Source organism: Geospiza fortis, unplaced genomic scaffold (assembly GCF_000277835.1).
Source record: "Geospiza fortis unplaced genomic scaffold, GeoFor_1.0 scaffold452, whole genome shotgun sequence".
NCBI lineage: Eukaryota > Metazoa > Chordata > Aves > Passeriformes > Thraupidae > Geospiza > Geospiza fortis.
The window spans coordinates 2,121,382-2,144,345 of record NW_005054369.1 but is presented as its reverse complement, the minus strand read 5'-3'; the positions used below and the strand labels follow the sequence as shown (position 1 = coordinate 2,144,345).

General features: G+C 43.0%; 1 protein-coding gene across 1 annotated transcript in view; it reads left to right on the top strand.

The window, feature by feature from the left end:
• ADAM12 (ADAM metallopeptidase domain 12) overlaps nucleotides 1-22,964 on the top strand; it is a 165,308-nt gene that overhangs the window by 81,914 nt on the left and 60,430 nt on the right. Inside the window, 4 exon segments of the mRNA XM_031059893.1 lie at nucleotides 1,585-1,663; nucleotides 4,980-5,056; nucleotides 18,340-18,523; nucleotides 22,390-22,455. Coding sequence (XP_030915753.1) covers nucleotides 1,585-1,663; nucleotides 4,980-5,056; nucleotides 18,340-18,523; nucleotides 22,390-22,455 — 406 coding nt within the window.

Below are 22,964 nucleotides of genomic sequence, written 5' to 3'. Positions count from 1 at the left end.
ACCCACCAAATGCTGCAGTGTTTTAACATCCCATATCTATTAATACAGTAATATTTCCCACAAGCTGAAAAACTTAAAAGTTAAATGTGAGAATTTCTGCTTGAGTGCTCACTATAATGTGTTGGGGCTTCATTTTTTTGCCTTGCCATTTCCTTATTTTCTTTTTTTCCTTTTCTTTTTTGTTTTTGGTCTTGTTTCATTCTTTTTTTTTCCTACCTCAAGATAGAGGCTGGGTTTTCTTTTTCTTTTAAAGCTGGGTTTTCTCCACAGTGAGTGTTTGTAGAGTTCCTAGCACAACCAGATCCTGGTGGAGCCACTGGATATTAATGTGCTGCAAATTAATCAGTAATGAAAATTAAATGTGTGTTCATGCTCCAGTTATAATTTTTATACAAACACAAGAAATACGTACCCCAACTGTGTAATGGTTCCCACCACAAGATTTGCAAGGATGCAGCATTAACCAGCTTTTAAATAAAAGAAAGTGCCTGGTTTGTTCAAATGAACAACCCAAGGGAGAAACACCTGTTTGAAGTGGTACAGAATGAACATTGTGAAACACAGAGCCAGGGATTTTTGATATTCTACACTCTCCAGTTTTCTGAAGGTGATGGTGGCATTTATCCCCTGGCTCCTTCTATATTGTGCTTTTGCAGCTCACCAGAAATTTTGTCAAAACTCAAGGGTGTTTGTGATGAGGAGCTCAACTCAAGACCTGAGTTAGGAGTAAATGGGAATGAGTGTTCCTCCTTCTGGCTCTGTCAGAAATGCTCTTTAGATAAGGAGCTGAAAACAGATCAATAGCAACATTATTTTTTTAAAAAAGAGGCAGATGCCTGAGATGAGTTCCCTACAAAAAGAGAAGTTTTCATGGTTGTCACACACATGCCCCTCCCTGGAGATTCCTGGAAAATGACACTTGCGAGTCGAAATTTTTTACCTCCTTGCCAAAGGCAGGAGGGGAAGCGTGGAGGGAATGGGAACAAACTGCCTCGTCCCAGACATGATCTTGCAGAGTCTCCTGTGAAGTCATTGAATTTCCATTTGTGAATATCCTTTCAGATGAGCAGGGAAAATCCAGTGCTGTAAATTCTGTGATGTTCATGCAGTGTTTTCCCTGGAGTGCCAATAGGAGGAGTTTGTTTCACTCACCAAGTGCTAAATTAGTCTTTGGGTGGTCACTTGCTGATGAATACAACAGATTAGATGGAAACATAAGGAACACAGGGAAAACATTTTCCTTTTCAACAAACCACCATTACTTAACAATACCCTAAACCCCAGATCTCCCTAGATTTGACCTAAAATGTGTTGAAAATTACATGGAAGATTCAGCACTGAAATGTGCTGGCACAGAGTCCTCATTTGGAAGAGAAAGCAGTCTGGAAACTTGTAGTCTATTCACAATTACCGCAGGAAGTGTTCATGTCCTGCAGCTTCAATATTTGGAGTTCCATTTTCCCTTATTCCCCGTAGCCGTTGAATCCCTAATGCCTGCCTTTGATCCTTATCTCAAACAGAACCACTGAAGGATAAATTCAAGGTGAGGTGGCCTCAATGTTCCCTGTGCTGTGTTTTTTCCAGGGGCCTGCTGGCCAGAGGCTTCACAGAGACCCATTACCTGCAGGATGGCACTGACGTGGTTCTCACACGCAATCGCACGGTAAGGCTGGGCTCTCCTGGGCACAGATGATGCTTCAGCCTTAAAATCCAAAATATCCTCTGCCAAGATCTGAGCCCTGGGATGAAACAGCTCAACATGTGGCTTTTTTTGTTTTTTTTTTTTTACTGTTGCCTTCAGTGTCTTTGTGACTGCTCTGATCCTACCCATGAGTTTTTAGAGGCAGCCTTTAAAGGCGAGCTTTGGGGTTTGAACCACGTGGCTTTTAACATTTGTGAGGTTTTTTTCAGCTTCTTGGAAATAGACCCATTAAAATGTGATAATTATGGCAGATCAGTTATGGAGAAAAGGCCTGGTTCTGTTTGGGGAAAAAAAAAACCCTAAATATCTGATTTCCAGAGTGCAAAAGTTCATGTCAGAGATTGGAAGGCTTGGGTGTCTTTCCTCACTGGGGAAGTCATGGGGAGGGTGTTGGTTGGGTTGGTTTTTTTTTAAATCCAGGCCATAAATGTGTTGTGGAAGTACTTTATACTTGTATTTGTGTGTGTGTATGTGTATATTTATGTACATGTATAAATATGGATCTATACGAAATATGGCTTGTTAAAAGAAGCAGTTAAAACTGCTTTTTACAAATAAAACCCCTTAAGTGTGTTCCCATCCAGAACAGGCTTTGCTGGGATCAGGGGAAGGAATTATTTCTCTGCATAACATCTTACTTCTGAAGAAGCATCTTCATTATAGCTGCAGACACCCCAAGTAAAGCAATCATTTTGAAAGCTTTCAGGGCTTTCATTTTGCTGGGTGCTCATATCTCCTTCCAAATCAGCTCAGGAGAAAATAGTCATTTGTTTTGGGAGCAGGAAGGCTGCAGAGACGCCTGAAGGAAGTAAAAGGAAATAAATGAAACACATGAGTCTTCTAGAGATTTACCTGAGTTAACAGGAGTATGTGTACAGCTAATGACAGGTTTTCCTTGCTAAAATACAATATCTGTTAGCAAAATGGCAAAGTAAGTCATGATTAGTAATGACAGTGCATTTTGCTGCCTAAAAAAGAGAGCTCAGTGCATCCATTTTTCATTAAATGCTGCAATACAGTTGAGAAAAGACAAGTCTCTGACTTTATTTTATTTTTATATCTCTTCTTCACTGAGGACATCAATACAGTCTGGAGTTGAAACCAAATCTGATTTTCCATTGAAAAGTTGCTTAGTCAAATTCTGCCTGGAGGTCAAGGCAGGTTTGTGGAGCTGTCTCTTGGGCAGTTCTCTAGCACACGAGTCAGTGTCTAGGTTATTTTTCAATTTATAGCACCTGCAAAATTGTCAAAGCTGCTTTTTATTAAATGATCTCAAGCAAGGGTAGAGTACTGTTTTAAGTATGATGGATCAGCCTTTGGTAATTATTTGTTTTTAAGGGGTCACTCATTTTATGTACTAGTTTGCAGGAATAAGAAGATTTTATAGCAGAAAAAAGTCCTGCAATTCAGTGGAATTACTGAGCTAGAAATCAATTTTCTCCCAGTCCTGTTGCAGGCCATGCTCTGATAAGTTTACATTTTCGATATTGAACTTTGGCATCACTTTGCTGGATCTCAGAGAAATTGTGAAATGGGCCACAACCAGGAGCTGAGAGTTAATAAAATGACAAGTTGTATGTGGAGAGGGAAAGAAATCCTTTGCCATAATTCACTCTTAGATAAAGGCAGCTGGACCACAGCAGCAGCTGTGTGGGGTGAGATATTGGCTCCCCTCCCCATGCCACTGGGCTCAGCTCTGGTGATGCTCAAACCCAAAGATTTCTTTCTCAGCAGCTCTGAAGTTCACCTCATGCTTGCTTTAAGCAGTGAGAATAAACCTATTTTATTTTTGCTTTTAGCATATAGGAGATTCAGTGCTTGAGTGGGAGGAGCATTGATTTTTCTTCTGTCATGGATGCATGGAACTGATAACACTGAAATAAAGTGAAATAGTGCACCCACACTGAAAGTTTGACATCCATAGCAATTGTGACTGAAGTGATCACCCCAAAAAGTTCAATCTGTGACTCCCTTCTGTTGTGGCTTTATCTTTGCTAATGTGTTCCTGACTCTTTATGACGATTGATGATAAAAATACCCAAAACACTCTCACCCTGTTTCTGTCATTTCTCCCACTGACAAAAGCCACTGAGATTTGTGTTTACAAAGTCAGAGCTGGCTGCTCTGTGTTCACTTGCTTGTGCTGGAAATCAAACAAACATTTTTCCTGGCATAAACTTATTTACAGAAAATTCCTGTTTGAATCATTGCATCTTGCCCAGACTGTGGCTTTCTTCACCAAAATCAAGGTGCTTTTTAGAAATCTGCTGTGAGTGAAAACCGTGCCCCAGCCTGGAAAGGTTAATTAATGCAATAATGAACCAAGCCATGAGAGGCACAGGGAGATGACTGGAGTGCTGCAGCACTGATAACTTCCCTCTGCACTAATCAGATGGGAACCTTGCACAGCAGAGTTCTCCGTTTCCAGGTGGTATTGAGAATGCAATATAACCTTTAGTCAACAAGAAAATCAGCCTTGATTCCAGACAGATATGTGCATGAGCTTGGAAACCCTCTGTTGTGGGTGCCTTTTGCAAGCAGTGGATTATTAAAGAAATATAATAACCTAGGCACAAAATGAAATTGGACTGTTGTCTCTCAAAATAGAAGCCCCCCCTTTATTCTTGGTTGTTTTTAATAACATGCAGCTACTTGGTTGGGTATTTCAATAAAAAATTTCCTTTCCAACCTGTTTCCCTTCCCCTTTGTTTGCTTTGTGATTTTATTTTCCCTCAAGTTTTAGGGTTGAGATTGGCTTTGTTCTACTTCTCTTTTCACATACCTCCCTCCTATAGGGATACACAGATTTAAATGCCCTTAAATAAAAATAGGAGTCTATATAGAAAGGAGTAAAATGCAGCAGCTGATTTGTTAATCTGATTGTTTTATAAAATATTAAAATAATATAAATCATATAAAAACATTAAAATAATAGAAAATATTATCAAATGTTCAGTTATTGTAGCTTTCAATACATATCACAGAAAAAGGGGGTCAGTCATACAAATCTAACATTATTGATCCTTCACAAAATAGGAACACAAAACCAAACAAAAAACCTCCTATAACTTTTTGGGCTTTAGGAGCACCCAAGGTTTCCTTTTAGGACTGCTTGGCCAGTTAAGCACAGAGAATATTTGGTGGGACAGGAAAGGTGCTGTCAGTGAGATTCTGAATGCTGTGGCCTGAAAGTGATAATCACCTTGAAATAAAAGGGCTGGAAAGCCAGGAGCAAAGAGGATTTGTGACCAGTGAAATGTTTTCTCCTCCTGCACAGGGTCACTGCTTTTACCATGGCCACGTCCAGGGGTTCCCCGGCTCCTCCGTCAGCCTCAGCACCTGCTCAGGACTCAGGTGAGCCCACATTTCAGCAGTGTTGGAGCTCCTGGGTGCTTGGTTTGGCTTTTAATGCATGATCCAACATTGGGGAAGGGGCTGGAGCACCAAGAGGGGCTGAGGGAGCTGGGAAGGGCTCAGCTGGAGAAAAGGGGGATCAGGGGGGACCTTGTGGCTCTGCTCTGGACCCTCGGGCTGTGCTCCCAGAACAGGGATAGGGCAGAGGGAATGGCCTCAGGGTGGATATTGGGGAAAATTCCTCCATGGAAAGGTTTGTCCAGGCCTGGCAAGCTGCCCAGGGCAGTTTGGAGTCCCCATCCTTGGAGGGATTTAAAATCCATGTGGATGTGGCACTTGGGGACACGGGGCAGTGGTGGCCTTGGCAGTGCTGAGAATTGCTGGACTCGGTCATCTTAGAGAGCTTCTCCAACAGAAATAATTCCATGATTCCATCTCTTTTTCACCTCATGCTTGCTTTAAGCAGTGAGAATAAACCTATTTTATTTTTGCTTTTAGCATATAGGAGATTCAGTGCTTGAGTGGGAGGAGCATTGATTTTTCTTCTGTCATGGATGCATGGAACTGATAACACTGAAATAAAGTGAAATAGTGCACCCACACTGAAAGTTTGACATCCATAGCAATTGTGACTGAAGTGATCACCCCAAAAAGTTCAATCTGTGACTCCCTTCTGTTGTGGCTTTATCTTTGCTAATGTGTTCCTGACTCTTTATGACGATTGATGATAAAAATACCCAAAACACTCTCACCCTGTTTCTGTCATTTCTCCCACTGACAAAAGCCACTGAGATTTGTGTTTACAAAGTCAGAGCTGGCTGCTCTGTGTTCACTTGCTTGTGCTGGAAATCAAACAAACATTTTTCCTGGCATAAACTTATTTACAGAAAATTCCTGTTTGAATCATTGCATCTTGCCCAGACTGTGGCTTTCTTCACCAAAATCAAGGTGCTTTTTAGAAATCTGCTGTGAGTGAAAACCGTGCCCCAGCCTGGAAAGGTTAATTAATGCAATAATGAACCAAGCCATGAGAGGCACAGGGAGATGACTGGAGTGCTGCAGCACTGATAACTTCCCTCTGCACTAATCAGATGGGAACCTTGCACAGCAGAGTTCTCCGTTTCCAGGTGGTATTGAGAATGCAATATAACCTTTAGTCAACAAGAAAATCAGCCTTGATTCCAGACAGATATGTGCATGAGCTTGGAAACCCTCTGTTGTGGGTGCCTTTTGCAAGCAGTGGATTATTAAAGAAATATAATAACCTAGGCACAAAATGAAATTGGACTGTTGTCTCTCAAAATAGAAGCCCCCCCTTTATTCTTGGTTGTTTTTAATAACATGCAGCTACTTGGTTGGGTATTTCAATAAAAAATTTCCTTTCCAACCTGTTTCCCTTCCCCTTTGTTTGCTTTGTGATTTTATTTTCCCTCAAGTTTTAGGGTTGAGATTGGCTTTGTTCTACTTCTCTTTTCACATACCTCCCTCCTATAGGGATACACAGATTTAAATGCCCTTAAATAAAAATAGGAGTCTATATAGAAAGGAGTAAAATGCAGCAGCTGATTTGTTAATCTGATTGTTTTATAAAATATTAAAATAATATAAATCATATAAAAACATTAAAATAATAGAAAATATTATCAAATGTTCAGTTATTGTAGCTTTCAATACATATCACAGAAAAAGGGGGTCAGTCATACAAATCTAACATTATTGATCCTTCACAAAATAGGAACACAAAACCAAACAAAAAACCTCCTATAACTTTTTGGGCTTTAGGAGCACCCAAGGTTTCCTTTTAGGACTGCTTGGCCAGTTAAGCACAGAGAATATTTGGTGGGACAGGAAAGGTGCTGTCAGTGAGATTCTGAATATTTCACAGCCCAGCAACTGTGGCTTTCCTGCAGTTGGGATTGAAGGCACTTGAGACAGTAGTTCATGTTTGGACTCAGGTGTTTATTATTTATTAGTGAAACAGCCTCACAACTGTGACTTTGGTAGCCTTTCATTAGTAAGGCACAAAATGGCCAACTATATTTTGTTATTAGGCCTTCTAAGTCTAGACTATTCAATTAAGAAATGATACTTGAATTATTTTCTTTTTTAACTCAATAACTGATCTCTTGAAGCCTGTAATGTGGAATCTTCTGTCCAGTTACAAAATACCACACAAAGTTATGAAGAAGGTGAAGAAGAACAACCTGCCTCTGCCCTAAAACCTCTATTTGTTTCACATTTACTTCTATATTCTAAAACCCAAAACTCTTAAGTTTTCTACTTTGTGATATTATATACTTCTAACCAACCACACACTTGTAATCTTAGTGTTACCAAGCAAGCTGCCCAGGGCAGTTTGGAGTCCCCATCCTTGGAGGGATTTAAAATCCATGTGGATGTGGCACTTGGGGACACGGGGCAGTGGTGGCCTTGGCAGTGCTGAGAATTGCTGGACTCAGTCATCTTAGAGAGCTTCTCCAACAGAAATAATTCCATGATTCCATCTCTTTTTCAAACGTTGGATGAATCCCTGCAAATAATTTTCCCTCTAGTTGCTCTGAAGAGAAAAAAACCAAAGAATAGATAAAACAATTTGGGGGGGTTTTCCAAGAGCCATCCCTCCTCTCCTGCTGCCCATCCCTCTCTGTGCCCATTCCTTGGCACATTTTCATACTGGCAGTGCCCAGTGCCTTTCCAGGCCTCTTTGTCCTCAAAAGTGTTTCAGCAGTGCTGTCAGCACTGCTCTGCCAGCTGTGGAATCACTCATTGTGTCCAGCAGCCTCAGCACTGGAGAGGTGGCTTTAGAAATCAGGGACTCAGAGATTCTACGATATAGACTAGAGAGCATGCATGGCTGTGGAGCTCAGCAATTGTGTTTATGGCAGGTAGGATGCTCAGCTTTTGGATTTTAGCTGCTTGTTACCAGCAGAGTAGCAGATTCCTATTGCTGAAAATCAAACCTCTTCCAGTTTGACAAAGGAATGGGCTGACAAAATTTCACGTTCACAACAGACACAGTTCAGGAAACAATTCTCTTTCTTACTTGGACAATCAGAGACTGGTATTTACTCACAGAGCTGTTCCAAATCACTGTAATTAACTGTAAATTGGCTCTAGGTTCTCCCTGGAAAACCCAGTTTTCCTGTCAGATTTCCAGCTGTCTCAGCCTTTTCTGGGTTTAATTTATCTACAAATAGCAGGAGTATCTGGAATCTTTCCCCCTTTATTTTGCATTTTGTGCAATAGTGGCATTGTCAAGGCTTCTGTAAGGGAGCTCTGGGACAGACAGCAGCAGAGAGAGCAGAGTTTGATCCCTGCACCCCTCTCCCTCTGGGAATGACCCATTTTCTGTCGTGGATGGGATTCCTTTGGCTCATTCCCACACAGAGAGGCTTTATGGGTGCTTCACTATGGATCCAGCATCTTCCTAAAGCTTAATAAACCCCTTGCACGAACAGTCAGCATTTATCTGTCATTCTCACTGTAAAACATATCCAGAATTTAAAACTGTTTATAAAAATTCACTGCAGAGCTCTCAGTATTTTAGTTAAAGGATCACAATGCTGCAAGTTCCTCAGGGAAAATTTGCACCTTGTGGGACAGGGTCTGCATTGATGTCCTTGTTTCAGAGCTACCTGGAAATTAATCACTCTCAAGAGAAAATGCCCTTCTCCACATCAGAAGTCTTTTCTTTCTTCTCCAAAGTGCTCTCTTTGCAATTGTGGAGCTCCCAGAGTCCTTTCCCAGCTTCAGGTGGTTCAGACATGTCAAGACAGCAGATGCTGACAGCAGATTCTCCTGGCACTGTTGCAGACAAGTCCCCAGAGTGCAAGCTGACAGGATTGGGCTCCTTCCCTGCAGCACCTTTTTCAGTACAAAACTGCAGAAATTTCCTTTGCAGTGCATGTTTTGTTCTAGTAGGAGATCAGATGAGGAGAAATCTCAGTTTCTGTGTCCGTTTCACTGCTCAGATTGATAAACAGTATCCATGGGTGAGAACAGTTTGTGATAAGAGTTCTGTGCCTGGTGATTCACTCCACCAAACCTATTTCACAGCCCAGCAACTGTGGCTTTCCTGCAGTTGGGATTGAAGGCACTTGAGACAGTAGTTCATGTTTGGACTCAGGTGTTTATTATTTATTAGTGAAACAGCCTCACAACTGTGACTTTGGTAGCCTTTCATTAGTAAGGCACAAAATGGCCAACTATATTTTGTTATTAGGCCTTCTAAGTCTAGACTATTCAATTAAGAAATGATACTTGAATTATTTTCTTTTTTAACTCAATAACTGATCTCTTGAAGCCTGTAATGTGGAATCTTCTGTCCAGTTACAAAATACCACACAAAGTTATGAAGAAGGTGAAGAAGAACAACCTGCCTCTGCCCTAAAACCTCTATTTGTTTCACATTTACTTCTATATTCTAAAACCCAAAACTCTTAAGTTTTCTACTTTGTGATATTATATACTTCTAACCAACCACACACTTGTAATCTTAGTGTTATCAAGTTTTGAAGCCTTCTCCACAGCCTCAGGTCAATTGCAGTGTTCTTTTGTGGGTCTGTGCCTTTCAGCACAGAAAGTTTAGATTCTCAGCATCTAGGATTCCAAAAAACAACCAACAGCAACAATTCCCAGACAGAATAACTCCCAGATATTGCCAGTGCTTGATCACAGAAGCACAGAATGATTTGGGTTGAGGGGACCTGGAAGCTCATCCAGTTCCACCTCTACCATGGGCAGGGACACCTTCCACTGTCCCAGGCTGCTGCACACAAAGCACAGTCCAGGAGAACTTCTTGGCTTTCTTTGCTGGCAGCTTTGCTGGCTTGAAAGAATAGATCTGGATAGGATTGGACAGGATGCGATGGGATGGGATGGGATGGGATGGGATGGGATGGGATGGGATGGGATGGGATGGGATAGGATAGGATAGGATAATGTACTTGCCACCAGCTTGCTGGAGCAGTGATTCTCGTTTTCCACAGCTTGACAAAGACTCCAAGCTGCAGGAGCAGAGACATAAAGCTCTGTGTGGCCATGGAGCCCCAGGTGGGGACAGTCCCTGGAGCAGCCCTTTCACTTGCAGCAGCTGTTGGAAGGGAGGCCAGGTCTCGTTTTCAGGGTCTGTTCCTGGCTTTGTGACAGTTTCTAAGTGAATCAGACAAATCTCTCTGTCTCAGTTTCTCCGTCTGTGAAATCCATTTAATGGTTCTTACCTACCTCACACAGCTGCTGCTGGAGCTGGGGTTCAAGTGCCTGAAAAATAATGTAATAATGTAATGAGAGGAAGTGCATGCTGTCAGCCCTCTGAAATCCTGGAGAACCAGGATCTTCCCCCTCCCACCAGACAGGCACCCTGGGCATTGTTCCAGGTGTGGATAGGTCAGGGCTGTGCATTTTCCCCCAGACCAGCAGAGTTCATTAAAAGACATGAAACTACTCATAAAGAATAGGTCCCACATTTCAGTGTGCTCTGAAGCCTGAATGCTCAGCAGCAGTCAGAGAAGCAAAAGGGATCACAGGAATTACTGAGACAGAAATAGAGGATAAAACAAAAACCCTCATTACCACTCTATAAATCCACAGAGCGCTCACATCTTGAGTTCTGCATGCAGTTCTTGTTTCCCCCTCCCCTGCTCCATCTCAGAAGAGGAAGAAGCAATATATCCAGAAAAGGTACAGAGAAGGGCAAAAACTGTGATCAAAGGTGTGGAGCAGCTTTTATCCAAGGAGAGAAAATAGACCAGGATTTGGCACTTTTGAAAGGCGATGACGGAGAAAAGGAGCACGATGAAACGAGGGTGAATGTCACACTGGAGAGGGGACAATCACTGAATATTCTTCATAGCCTCAAAATTAGGAGACATCAGCTGAAACCTGAGAGCAAAGGAAAGAACTTTTTTAATTCACATAACGAAGCTGGAGCTGTCACAGGTGGGTGTCAGTGGATCACTGACTGTGTCAATGGATTCCGAAAGGAGGTGACAATTTGGGAAGGGGAGCTCAGGGAGGGCTGTCAAACCCTGAGATAACCCTGACAGTGCTGCTCTCAGAGCTGGGGCTGCTTGTTCTGTTCTTATCTCTCACCCTGAGCTGCTGCTGTTGGCCAAGGCCAGGGAGGAGCTGCTGAGCTGGAGGAACCTTGCCCTGACCTCCCCCAGCCACCAAGGTCTTCCCTCCACGTGGCTGAGCAGTTGACATGTGGTTTTAGCTCCTGGACATTTCGTGATTGTTCTGTGATGAGGAAGAATTGTGTGAAATCTGAATACTGAGGTTAGCCTGGTTTGAGTTTCTCAGGCAGGCAGAGGGGTGAGAGATGAAGAGGAGAGAGGAGGAGGCTCAGCTCTCTCAAACTCACATTCCTCAGCTCTGTTCCATCCTCTCTCACATAACACTCACATAACTCCTCACCTCACGTAGGAGCACAATGGCAGAAATAGTGGGATTGGCACTGAGAGCTGCCTAAAATGCAGGTTAGAGGAGAATGTAATCATGCCTTAATCTGTATCCTGCTGGCTCCTCTGAGAGGAGGAGCTGAATGGCAGACAGGGCTCAGGAAATGCTGAGTGCACGGAAAGGGAACAATGGCTAATCAGGATTTCTGGGTGTCCATGAGGATCAGAAAGCCAGTTAGACTGGCAGAGCTTGTGGGAAGGTGAAGGTATGACAGAGCTGAGCCATTTCCTTCCTGTCCTCAGGAAATACCCTTCTGTTTATCCAGCTTGGAGGCTCTTCAAGTTTTAGCAAATAATTTTGGCCTGTGGCCACCGCTCACATCTTCTGTGATAAATCTGTTTAGACTTGAATGATTTTTCCCTGATTACTTTCCCTGTGAGTGCTGAATCCACCCAGAACTGCAGCCTGGACAAGGGCACAAAGCTCCCTGGGCCAGGGGCTGGCAGAGGACTCTGCAGTGACCTCTTAGATGGGGGGAGCTTGAGAGGTGCTCCCAAAAATTCCTCAGGAGCCTAAGGATAGAAATCTCCCAGGAAGCCTTTTTCTTCTGAAACCCCAAAATGCACTTGAATATCCTCAGATATTTTACCCAGTTGTTAGGTGATTAACCCAGTCACACAAACAGAAAGCATTCAGTCTTTGTCCAGCCTCATCAGCAGCTGAAAGATGCAGTGTCCAGGGATGGGGAGAAGGCCCCAGGATAGAATTGATGCTCATTTTTACTCATTTTTACTGGGATCACAGAGTTATGGTACCCAAGGCTGACAATTCCATTTTTCAAATGGTCTGGCTGAACTCACTGCAGCCCAGACACAGCCAGCTGAAGAGGGGATTTAAATGTGACACTCCAGACATCAACTATTGAAAAAAGGAATGGAAGTAGGAAACCAGTGAGAAAAAGAAATGTAAATTCCTCACAACTCCTCAAGCAGCATTTCCCCACAGAAGAAGAGATTTCATCCAAAAGTTAAGTTAGGAGAAAAATCCCTGTTGAGAAAAGCACTGGTTTGGATGTGAGCTTTCCCTCCATACTTTCTGCAGAGCTTTTCGTTCATATAAACATCCTGCATGGTTTGTAATTTATCTGACCAGGAAGCTCCTGGAGGATTTTGAGCTCAGCATTAAAAACCATTCACTTTCTGGGGTTTCATGGCTTCTGTTTCATGGCTGCCTGTTCCAGGGGAGCAGCTCCTGGCTCAGGGTCACCTCTGTGCTCTGAGATGAGCATCATGTCCAGCCTTTGAGCACGGGGTCCCCAGGTGCACAGGGATCACTGCCAGGACAGGGATGAGGGATGATCCCACCCAGCTGTTTGAGCTCCTTCTCCATCCACTCTGCTGCTGGAATTTAATGGGATGTGCAAGTTGGAATCTTCTTTCTCTGTCTCTCTGTTCACTGCAAGGTGCGATAAAATGTGCTCACTAAATTGGTACCCATGCTAACACCCTTTTCCTTCTTCATTTTCCTTCCCTTCTCCCTTTCCTTCCCCCTTTCCTTTCCTTTCCTTTCCTTTCCTTTCCTTTCCTTTCCTTGAAATTTCCTTGAAATTTCCTTTCCTTTCCTTTCCTTGAAATTTCCTTTCCTTTCCTTTCCTTGAAATTTCCTTTCCTTTCCTTTCCTTGAAATTTCCTTTCCTTGAAATTTCCTTTCCTTGAAATTTCCTTGAAATTTCCTTTCCTTTCCTTGAAATTTCCTTGAAATTTCCTTTCCTTGAAATTTCCTTGAAATTTCCTTTCCGTGAAATTTCCTTCTTTCCTTTCTCTTTCCCCAGCCCCACATGTGACCCTTTCTCTGACAACACAGTTCCTGGTCCTTGCAGCCCAAATGCTGGGCATTAAATCTCATTTTCTCCCCCCATCCAAGCAACTCCTTGCTGGAATTCCAGGAATCAGAGCTGCAGCTCGATCTGCATCCACCCTGGACAGACCTGTCCTGCACTGAGAAAGGATGAAGTGTGTGCTGCAGGAGGCTCTGGCCATAATTCCATTTTAGAGAATACATTTTCAGGTCCATGGAAGGCACTGGGCTGGAGTGGAGGCTCTGTGAGTGATGAAGTGTCTGTGTGAGAACACCTCCACCACTCCTGTGAGGTGCAGAACCAGTGGTGCTGCTGCTTCCACCCCTTGGAGAGGCTGCCCTTGGCTGATTTGGGTCAGATTTGTTATTTTAATACAATCCTGCCGTGCAATGTAGTGGGATAATGGGATTGTTTGTCTTTCTTATTGTGCTCTTCATCAATAGATAATTTTTTTTTCCTGTGGATACTAAAATTTTCTCTGTTTTAGAGGTGAGGAGTTGTTGCAAAAAGAGGTGACCAGGGGCAGAGATAGGAGCACATCTGCCTCCAGACTCCTGTTCTCTGTATTTCCCAGTCCCCTAAAGCTAAAGAATGACCAAACCATTTGAAAAATAGCTAAATATCAGCTCTATTAGAAAAACAGCCAATAGATCATCCTGCTCATTTATCCCCATAGCATCCATCTGCAACTTATTAAAACAGCCTAAAAGTGAAGCCCTCATTCACCACCTCATTTTTCTTCCCCTTTTGTTTGTTTGCCTGCTTACTTGCCTGGGAATTTGTTATGCAGAGCCCTGGGAATGTAAAATGTACAATAAAAATAAATAAAAATGCCCTCTGAGTGCACAGATCACCCCTGTTGAGCAGCCCTGCACTCCAGGGCCACAGGGCTCCAATTCTGGAACCTTTTCACCCAAAACTCCTTGAAATCCATGGAAGAGCTGTGGGATCAGCCCCTGTCCTTGGGGAGCTGTGACAATGATTGTGGAACGAGGGACCTGGAGGTTTTCAGGTGGCACAGGAGCCCTGCAGTGTCTGTGGGCAGGGACAGACTTTAGGTGAATATTCAGTGTGTGAGCAGGACTGCCCTCTAATTAATTTCTCACCAACTCAGGACACCTACATTCCTTTGCCAGTGGAAATAGAGCTTTTGATTTTATTGTTTAGAAGTGAGTATAACTTTGAGCTTCATTAAAACCAAATGTTTAATTGCACTCACAGGTCTCAGGTTTATCAATTTACTTAATTTCCCCTGTATAGTGCAGCAGAATAATATATAATAGTTTCATATAGTGCTGTCCCAGCCAAGTTTTGCTTCAGCATCACAATTTCTCAGACAAGTATGTGTTGAAGGTTTATGTTGGCAGGACCTTTGCTTCTGCTGACAAGTTGGAAAAGAAAAATCCCATTTATATTTTGAGATTTCCTAAAGCCTGTTGATTTATGAAATACGACTGGCCTCGCTTTAGGTTTTGTTTTGGTTTTCCTTTTTAAGAGGGGGGAAAAAAAATTCTATTTGATTTTATCGACAGTTTAAAAAGTGGAATTATTCCATTAAATTGCCTTTCCCTGATTGAGAGGTTCCTGGCAATGTGGAATTATGTGAGTTTTGGTTTCTGTTTGAGGCGGGGAGAGCTCTCCCATCTCACACAGACATTCCCAGGTGTCCCCAGGGCTCAGGAGGGAGCACAGGAGGCAGAACCCCGTGGGTTTCCCACCTCCACGGGCTCAGCAGGGATCTGGAGGTGCTTGGGCTGCTGCTGACCCCAGACATGAGCAGGGACCAAACCCTGTGCGGGGCTGGAGTCAAATTTAAGCCAGGCTCAGGACCACACTGGAGCTGCCTCCAGTTGGCCTGGAGCCTGGGAGCTGATGCCTGCACATGCTCTTGGGATGGATATTTCCCCTCCCTCTCTGCTACCAGGGATGGAGGAGACAGGGGGAGAATTTCAGGTAGGTTGGGTTGTCTCCTGGCTTTCCTGCCTGCCTCTTTTGTAAATCTGTCTGACTTCCCACCAGCTGTAGATTTGGGACTGAGGAAAACCCAGAATTAAACACCTGACACTAAAATCTGAATATTTCATATTGCTTTTTTCTCCCTCAAACATTTATAATCCTGGGAATTCTGGTAGCCTTTTATCTGACAGAAACCCCACAGCCTGGTTTTAAGGACTTGCTGAAATCTCTTTGGGGTTCTTGGTGTAATTTTTGATTGGGGATCTGTAGTTTAATGTGCCATTTGCCACATTGATATTTTATTTGCCACGGTGGAAAACACAACATTGTTTGGCATGAATGGCTCCTGAAAAATAGAAAAGTTTCTGGGAACATGGGCTGGCAGGAGTGTGGGAGATCCTGCTAAGAGGGAGAGTGAGAAATGCTGGAGGAGTAACAGAAGCTTCTTGGAGACACCTGAGGAGAGTGGAAGGAAGCAGTAGCTATAGATTTATTTTATTTGCCTCAAATTCTCAGTCCTGAATGACTGGTGGGTATTGTTCACACACACAAAAAATAAAAAAGAAAGCAACCATAACTCTTGACTCGTTACATTTTTGAGGTGCTGTGCTTGGCACTGCACGATGGGGGAAAAAATGCAATTGTAGGAAAAGAAAATTAGTCAAAATCAGAGAGCTGGCCAAGAAAATTCATATTTGATATTCATTATCTTATTATAGATGGTCACAAGCCAAGTGCTGATATCCTGTAGGCAGCACTCAAGGGATAAGTGTGCTTTAAATGAAAAGTCTGGTTTTCTTTCTGCCAAATCTGCAGATTTTCCTTCTCCTGGGATTGCTCCATAGGCAAAGGGAAACTGTCCTAAAAGACCCACGCTATCCCTTGGGATGGAAATCAAACTGGTGTGCTCAGGAAAAACCCAAATTAATCATTCTGGGATCTGATCATTTGTCCATACCCTCAACAGCTAAAGGAGATGAGGGGTAAAGAAATGGTTATTTAGTTCTCTTTAAAGAAATGGTTATTTAGTTCTCTTTAAAGAAATAGTTTTTTACTTCTTTCAGACAGGAGGGGTACATTGGGAATGTGGCATTGATGTGGCACAATTTGGATACAAACTCCTGAAAACAAGATGCTTACTTTAAAATATTTTTTTTTTAAAAATCAAATTGAGAGAACTCTACTCAGGATACAACTAAGTCTCTCCCTATGTAGTGTAAGTAATTAAAGAAAAGGGTTCAAGCTTCTAATTTTGAAAATGAATGTTCTAAGAAGGGCAAATTTAGCATTAAAAATAAACCCCTGCATGCTTTGCTGTTGTTTCTGAGCTGTCAACACAGGGAGCTGGTCAGGCTGGCCCATTTCAAACAGTGACTAATGGACTCCTGCCTCCAAAATTAAATGATTAATTGCACAAGGCCAAGACAACAATGCTTATTTGATTGTGCTGATTACAGGGCTGCTGGTTTTTGGAGTAAAGCGGATATTTTGTCCTCATTTCCTCAATCCTCCAAGGAGTGAGGCAGCTGTGACAATGATTCAGAGCTGTGAGGTTACTGAAATCAGGGGGTGACCTGCCCGAGGTGTCCCATATGTCAGGAGGGCTGTTGGGATCCTGGCTGGAGCTGCTGGCATAAATCAGCCCAGCTCTCCCAGCCCTGATCCATCACTCCCAGCTGCTGGGGGATGGCTGGACGAGTCTCACCTGCTCTGCCAAGGGTGCTGAGGGAGCTGCAGATGAATTATCAGACCCTGAGCCTTGGTTCAGGGCAGTAAAACAGGCTCCTGGACACATTTTGATATCGTGGCTTTCCAGGCTGCTTTTTTTCTCTTGGACATTTAGTTGTTCCAGTCACCTGGAAAATATCTGTTGGCTTGGTGTTAATGGTGCTCTGAAGCAAAACTGTGCAGCCAGCTTGGAATTAATACTTCAGTTAATTTGTTAGCAGACCAAAGATTTGGAGTTTCTTCATCATATCTTCCTAATAATAAGATAACTAAGGTAGCTTTTTCCTAATAATTATAATTTTACTTTTAAATCAGTCTTCATAGTATCATTAACCTGCTTTTGGGTCATTTTTCTCCTATTCTATCCTTCTTTTTTGTAACTTTCTGGAAAATTGTACAGTGACACTGGTCTCACAGTGGTTGTTGTATTTTACCTTTATCACAGCAGAGACAGAAATAAAAAGGGCAGACACTTCTAAAACTCCAAAAAGACACACTAAGACAATAAAGTCACTCCATTCCTTGTCCCAAGTCCCTCTCCAGCTCTCCTGGAGCCCCTTTAGGCACTGGAAGGGGCTCTGAGGTCCCCCTGGAGCCTTCTCCTGTCCAGGGGAGCACCCCCAGCTCTCCCAGCCTGTCACACATTCACCCTTTTGTCACCCTTGTTTTGCTGTGGCATGTGGGCAGGACCCAGCACGAGGACCCTCTTTCTTTCCTCTTACAGGCTGTAGCTTAAAGAGCTCAGCAAGAGAGCTTTCACTGCCGAATCCGTCAGTTCCTCAGGGAGCAGGTGGCATTGCTGTCAAAATTATTCTTTTGGGCAGTAAAATGAGCGAAACAGGAACGCACTCTTCCTGTGTCAGAGCCTCCCTCTGCTGCCCTGCTGTGCAATATTTAATAATCCATCCTGACACCACGAGGCCTCTTTGATCTGGCAGGGTTTGGTTTAGCAGCTCTAATGGAGCTGCAGACTGGAATGGATGTTTTCCCACTGTACCTTCCTTCCCAAAGTCTTTCTCTTTTTCTTTCGTTTGCTGCGGCTCCGTCGGCGTCGGCAATGCATCACTGGGAGAATGGAAAACAAATAAAGCACAAATATCATTTTGCTCTGCAGTGCAGCACTTCTGAGGAGACAGATTTCTGTGAGCCATTGGTTCTTTTAAAGTATAGTGTGTGCTACAATGACAAATGTACAGCTTTGATGTTTCCTGCTCTGCTCGCCCGTGACATTGTAAATCAGTGTTTTGCTTTCTCACACTCCATCTTTATTAAACTTGGTGTAACTCTGGTGTAGACAAGCTCCTGAAAACCACGTGTCTCACTCTGCTCTCCTGTGTCCCAGGGGAATTATTGTGTTTGGAAACAACAGCTACATTCTGGAGCCGTTGGAAGGTGCTACAAGCGAACACAAGATCTACCGAGCGGAGAACCTGAGAGCAGCCCCGGGCTCTTGTGGCCACCAGCTGGGCATCCCTGCCACGGAGGCTGCTGCCACTGCCCCGTCACAGCATCCTCCAGCTGCCAGGGTAGGTGACTGATGTGTTTTCTGTGTCTGCTTGGCAGCATTTCCATATTGCTGCCCACCACAAGAGTCTCCACTGAGCAAAACTTAACCCGCACCATCGACTTCCCGCAGTGCCGTCTGCTGAGTGCAGATGAAATTTTTTGTTAAAGCTTTATTACTTTTCCTGGACTCTCCATGCATAACTTGCTTTTCACTTCCTTTTCAACACAGAAAAGTTTATGTGTTCATATTATGGTCGTATATTCTGGTTCTTGTATGGTTAGAAACAGAATTTGAGGCTCCCTGAGAATACTGAGCGATGTCTGGAAAAGTTCTTGCCCTCCCAAGATGAAAGAGAACACGATAGCTGGGGTACTTTGCTAATACCAGGTTTGGAACCTCTATATTTTAGTAGCAAAGTCTCTTATGCAGACAAAACAAATTCTCAGCATATTATTTTACAGATGTATTATTGGAGTTGCTGTGATGTTGGCAGAAATGTACTTCATGTGAGATTCATCTAGCTAATGGGAATTAGAAAATTAAATGAGCCAAAAGCCAGGAAGAGGAAATGCTGTAACAAATTCATCTGCATATTGGATAAGGGTTGTAGAAAAGGCTGGGTTAGGTGTTCAGGAATTATAGAATGATACAAATCTGCCATCAGCATTTATTGAATGTCACATATGGAGATTTGTACTTGCATGTATGACTCAGGCTTTGCCTCAGGTCCATTGTTAAGGAAAGCAAATAAGTGACATCTCCAGATATAATTATGCAATGGAATTAATTTATTTTACATTTTTAGGAATATTACATCCAGAGCATCAGCCTTTGCATGTAACATTAGAAGAATTAAGTGTATTTCTAAAAGCCTGTGTGGGTGGAAAACATTGGAAATACAACTTAATAAAGTTTTCCCCAAATTCTTTGTGACTTTGAATCCCACTGAAGTAGTCAGTGTAATGCAGAAGTAAAATGTGTGTGTGTAACAAACTGACACAACCAAAGCCATTTTATTATTACCCTTATGGTTCTTCCATTTTGCTGCTGGCTTCAACTACATCTCAAATTTCATTTTAAATATCTGAAAAATATTTTTGCTGTGGTTCAGTGGACATAATTATAAAACCTGTCAGCAGTCACATCATATGGATAGGTACAATATATTTAATGAGTAAGCTGGTTAAGCTTCTAATGTAGGAATTTTGAAAGCTGTCAAATGTCATGAGTGCAGTGAGTTTTCATATTTCAGTGTTGTCACTAAGCAGTCTGTCAGTGGGCCCATCAAATAAAGATGACCTGCAAAGTGGGGAGACATAAAGCTACTCCAAATCACACTGGGTGATAGAATTAAGCATAAATCTGGTCTAAGGTTCATGGGCATGATTAAAATATTTGGCTTCTTGACAGGTCTGGGGGAAGATTTTTGTTTGGTTTTATCTGCTGACTCTCCACTCAGCCACCTACACGAAATTGTTATTGAGCAGAGCTGAAATGTGAGCTCAGTGCATCACCAAGGGCTTTGGTTAGATGCAGGTGCAGGTGAAGGATGGCACAAGCAGCAGCCTCAGCTCCCCAGACCCAAGGAGGAGCTGCAGTGGAGCAGGGCAGGAGAGGCAGAGGTGTCACAGACAGGCTGTGCCTGCTGGAGCGGGGTCTCTGTGAGTGCTGGGTCATTTCCCGACTCACTGGACTCTCAAATTGCACCAAGGAGCATTTTCCAGCTGAGCTCCATTGAGGCAGGACCCTGCAGAATGTCTGGTGTGTAGGACACTCCCTGCAGTAGGGAATTTTCTCTGTAGCCACAAGGGAAAAAAGGCATTTTGGTGGTGCTGGTGACCAGGACCAGGCAGGGGATTGTTTAGAGCATGAGGAGAGAGAGGCTGCACCACTGCAGTGTCCATCCAAGCCATGCCAATTGCCAGGCAGGGAAGGCTGAGGAAGGGGTCCAGCTGCTGGGACAGCAGGTTTGGGACAGGGTCAGGTGGGGAAGAAGCAGAGGAGAGAGACCATGGTCAGAAGAACAAAGCCCATTGTCCCCCAGCTCCCATGGCTGTGTCACTGACTCCTCATTTCAGTTCTGAAGGATTAACTCAGCAAAGGGGCTGTGCATTGATGCAGCTGGCTGCAGAGAGCAAGCTGAAAGAAGCCATCATTAGGTATATTTCATAAGTAAATATTGTATCCTAGGAGTTCACACAGCCTTTGGGCAAATCTCAGGAACAGATTTGTTATGCAAGTCAGTCACCAGAGGCTTATGTGATTTTTATGCCTGCTAGCCAATTTCTCTCCAGCTCACTCCAGTCCAAACAGTTTTACTCTTGGTGAGAGGGAAATGTTTTAAACTGACTGATGTAACAGAACTCTCCTTGCTCCTTTGAACACAGATTTTCCTGTATCATCTTTTCTTCTTCACTTGGAGGAGGATGAGAGGCTCCTTGGAGATGCATCTCTTTGGGGCCTCATAATGAATTTCAGGATGGGAGAGTTTTAGTGTCTGAGAGATCAATTCCATCACAAACAGCAGCCACATGGCCATTTATTTGCTTTTTGTGGCACCTCACTCGTGTCTGAGTGGCATCACACCCCAGTGCCAGAAGTTTTAAAAGGATCTACCTCAGCTCATTTGCCAGAGCCCCTAATAAGTGTCATCCTGTCAAGTGTTTGCATCCTTGATGTTTAGTTCATTAACAGCAGCTTTTACTCCTCTCTCCATCCATAAATATGGTCCAAAGGAAACTTATTTCAAGTTATTGGAGTTTGCAACACTATTAATATTAGGTTGAAAGTCAGATACTGAAGATTGCATCGCTCACTTTTCCTCTAATTCTTGCAAAACATCAAAATCATTAATCTGCAGATAGTGAAGAGGAACAGTTTGATAATGCGAAGAAAACTTTGTGAAATCTGGCTGGAAGGAGATGTCCAGCTCTGGCTGTGCTTAGGGGATCTCTCAGTTTGCCTTGGAGCAGTTTTCCTTGGAAAGCTTTAGTCATGTTTTAGGTTAAAGAGCTTTGCTGCAGCTCAAGACATCGTGGTCAGTTGTAGGTCAGACATCTGTTTAAGCCTTCTAAGTTCTGGCAGGAAGATCAGATACTCTGCTGAGACCTCTTTTCCCTAAATGTCCTAGTCCAGACACAAGGAAGGAATGATAGGATAGATCCTGCTGCTGCTGTAAATCACAGAACTTTTACAGGCACTAATAGGTCACTTAAATTTAGGGTAACAAAGGAGCTGTGACATGTTTTGTATTCTTACAAAATCATTTCTTCACTGATTTTCTTTTTTTAGTTCAGCATTATGATTATTTTAGACCTGCATTTTATATGAATTTGCAGGTACAGAATTAAATGTGTGCATTCCATTTTTCAAGTATTAATTTGCTTCCCCAGACGCTGTCAGTTGGTTCTGCTTTTTTTATTTTTGGGTTTTTCTTCCTACATAATTTATCAGTTGACTGCTTGACCTCTTCTCTGCTTCACTCAATATCCCTTTATCTCTCATTTTTCTTAGTAACCAGTTTGTCTATTGTGTGAAATGTTTGTTAGAAGTTACCTCATCTCTCCTTTAAAAGTGCCTTGGAAATAGCACAGGTCTTTCTGCTGGAGGGGATATTCTCCTGTGAGGAAAGATAACTCAAACGTTTCAACTGCAGAAAGCTGAAAGGTTGAGAGAGACTTTGCACCACTCTCCTGCTTTCTGTGATCAAACCCTGAGAGGTTTTATAAGGAAAACTTCCATGAGGAGGAGGAAGACACTGTAAATCTGTGTGTAGTAAAGTTGTAGTAAAATGTAGGAAACCTGAGACACTGTGTATTTCCTCTTGCAAGCACTTTGTTGTATCAGGGCTGAAAACAAAATAAGGCTTTCATGGTTTTTTGACAGTACAAGAGGGAGACTCTGAAGACAACGAAGTACGTGGAGCTTGTTATTGTGGCAGATAATCGTGAGGTAAGGAACTGCAAAATAAAAACTTATGTGAGCAACAAAGGGGCAGCTCAGCTCAGTTACCATGGTGCTGCAAATAAGGTGCTTCAGACAATAACGTGATGTTTTCTGAGGTAAATCATCCTCCCTAATTAGGGCTGAGCAAGGAAGGAATTATTAAGATAGGACAACAGTGATAGTCGTGAAATTTCTTGCAATGCCTCAGAAGGAGTTTGACTCTGAAATAACTGTGTCAGTATGGAAGAAGAGGCAAATAAATATTCATTCCTTGAGCAAGTTAAGTCCTCACTGCCATTCCCAGTGCCCTCAGTGGGGCTGTCAGGGCTTCTGGAGCAGTGCTTGGCCAGCACATTCCGTGGAGCACGACTGCCTTCCTGAGGGGCTGCAAAGGGAGCTTCAAAGTACCCGGCACTGGCTGTAAAAATGTTCCAGTGAGCTGAATGGCAAAGATGAGCTGAATGGCAAAGATCTGAATCCTGGCTTGAATTATTTTACTGCCTTTTAAAATTTTT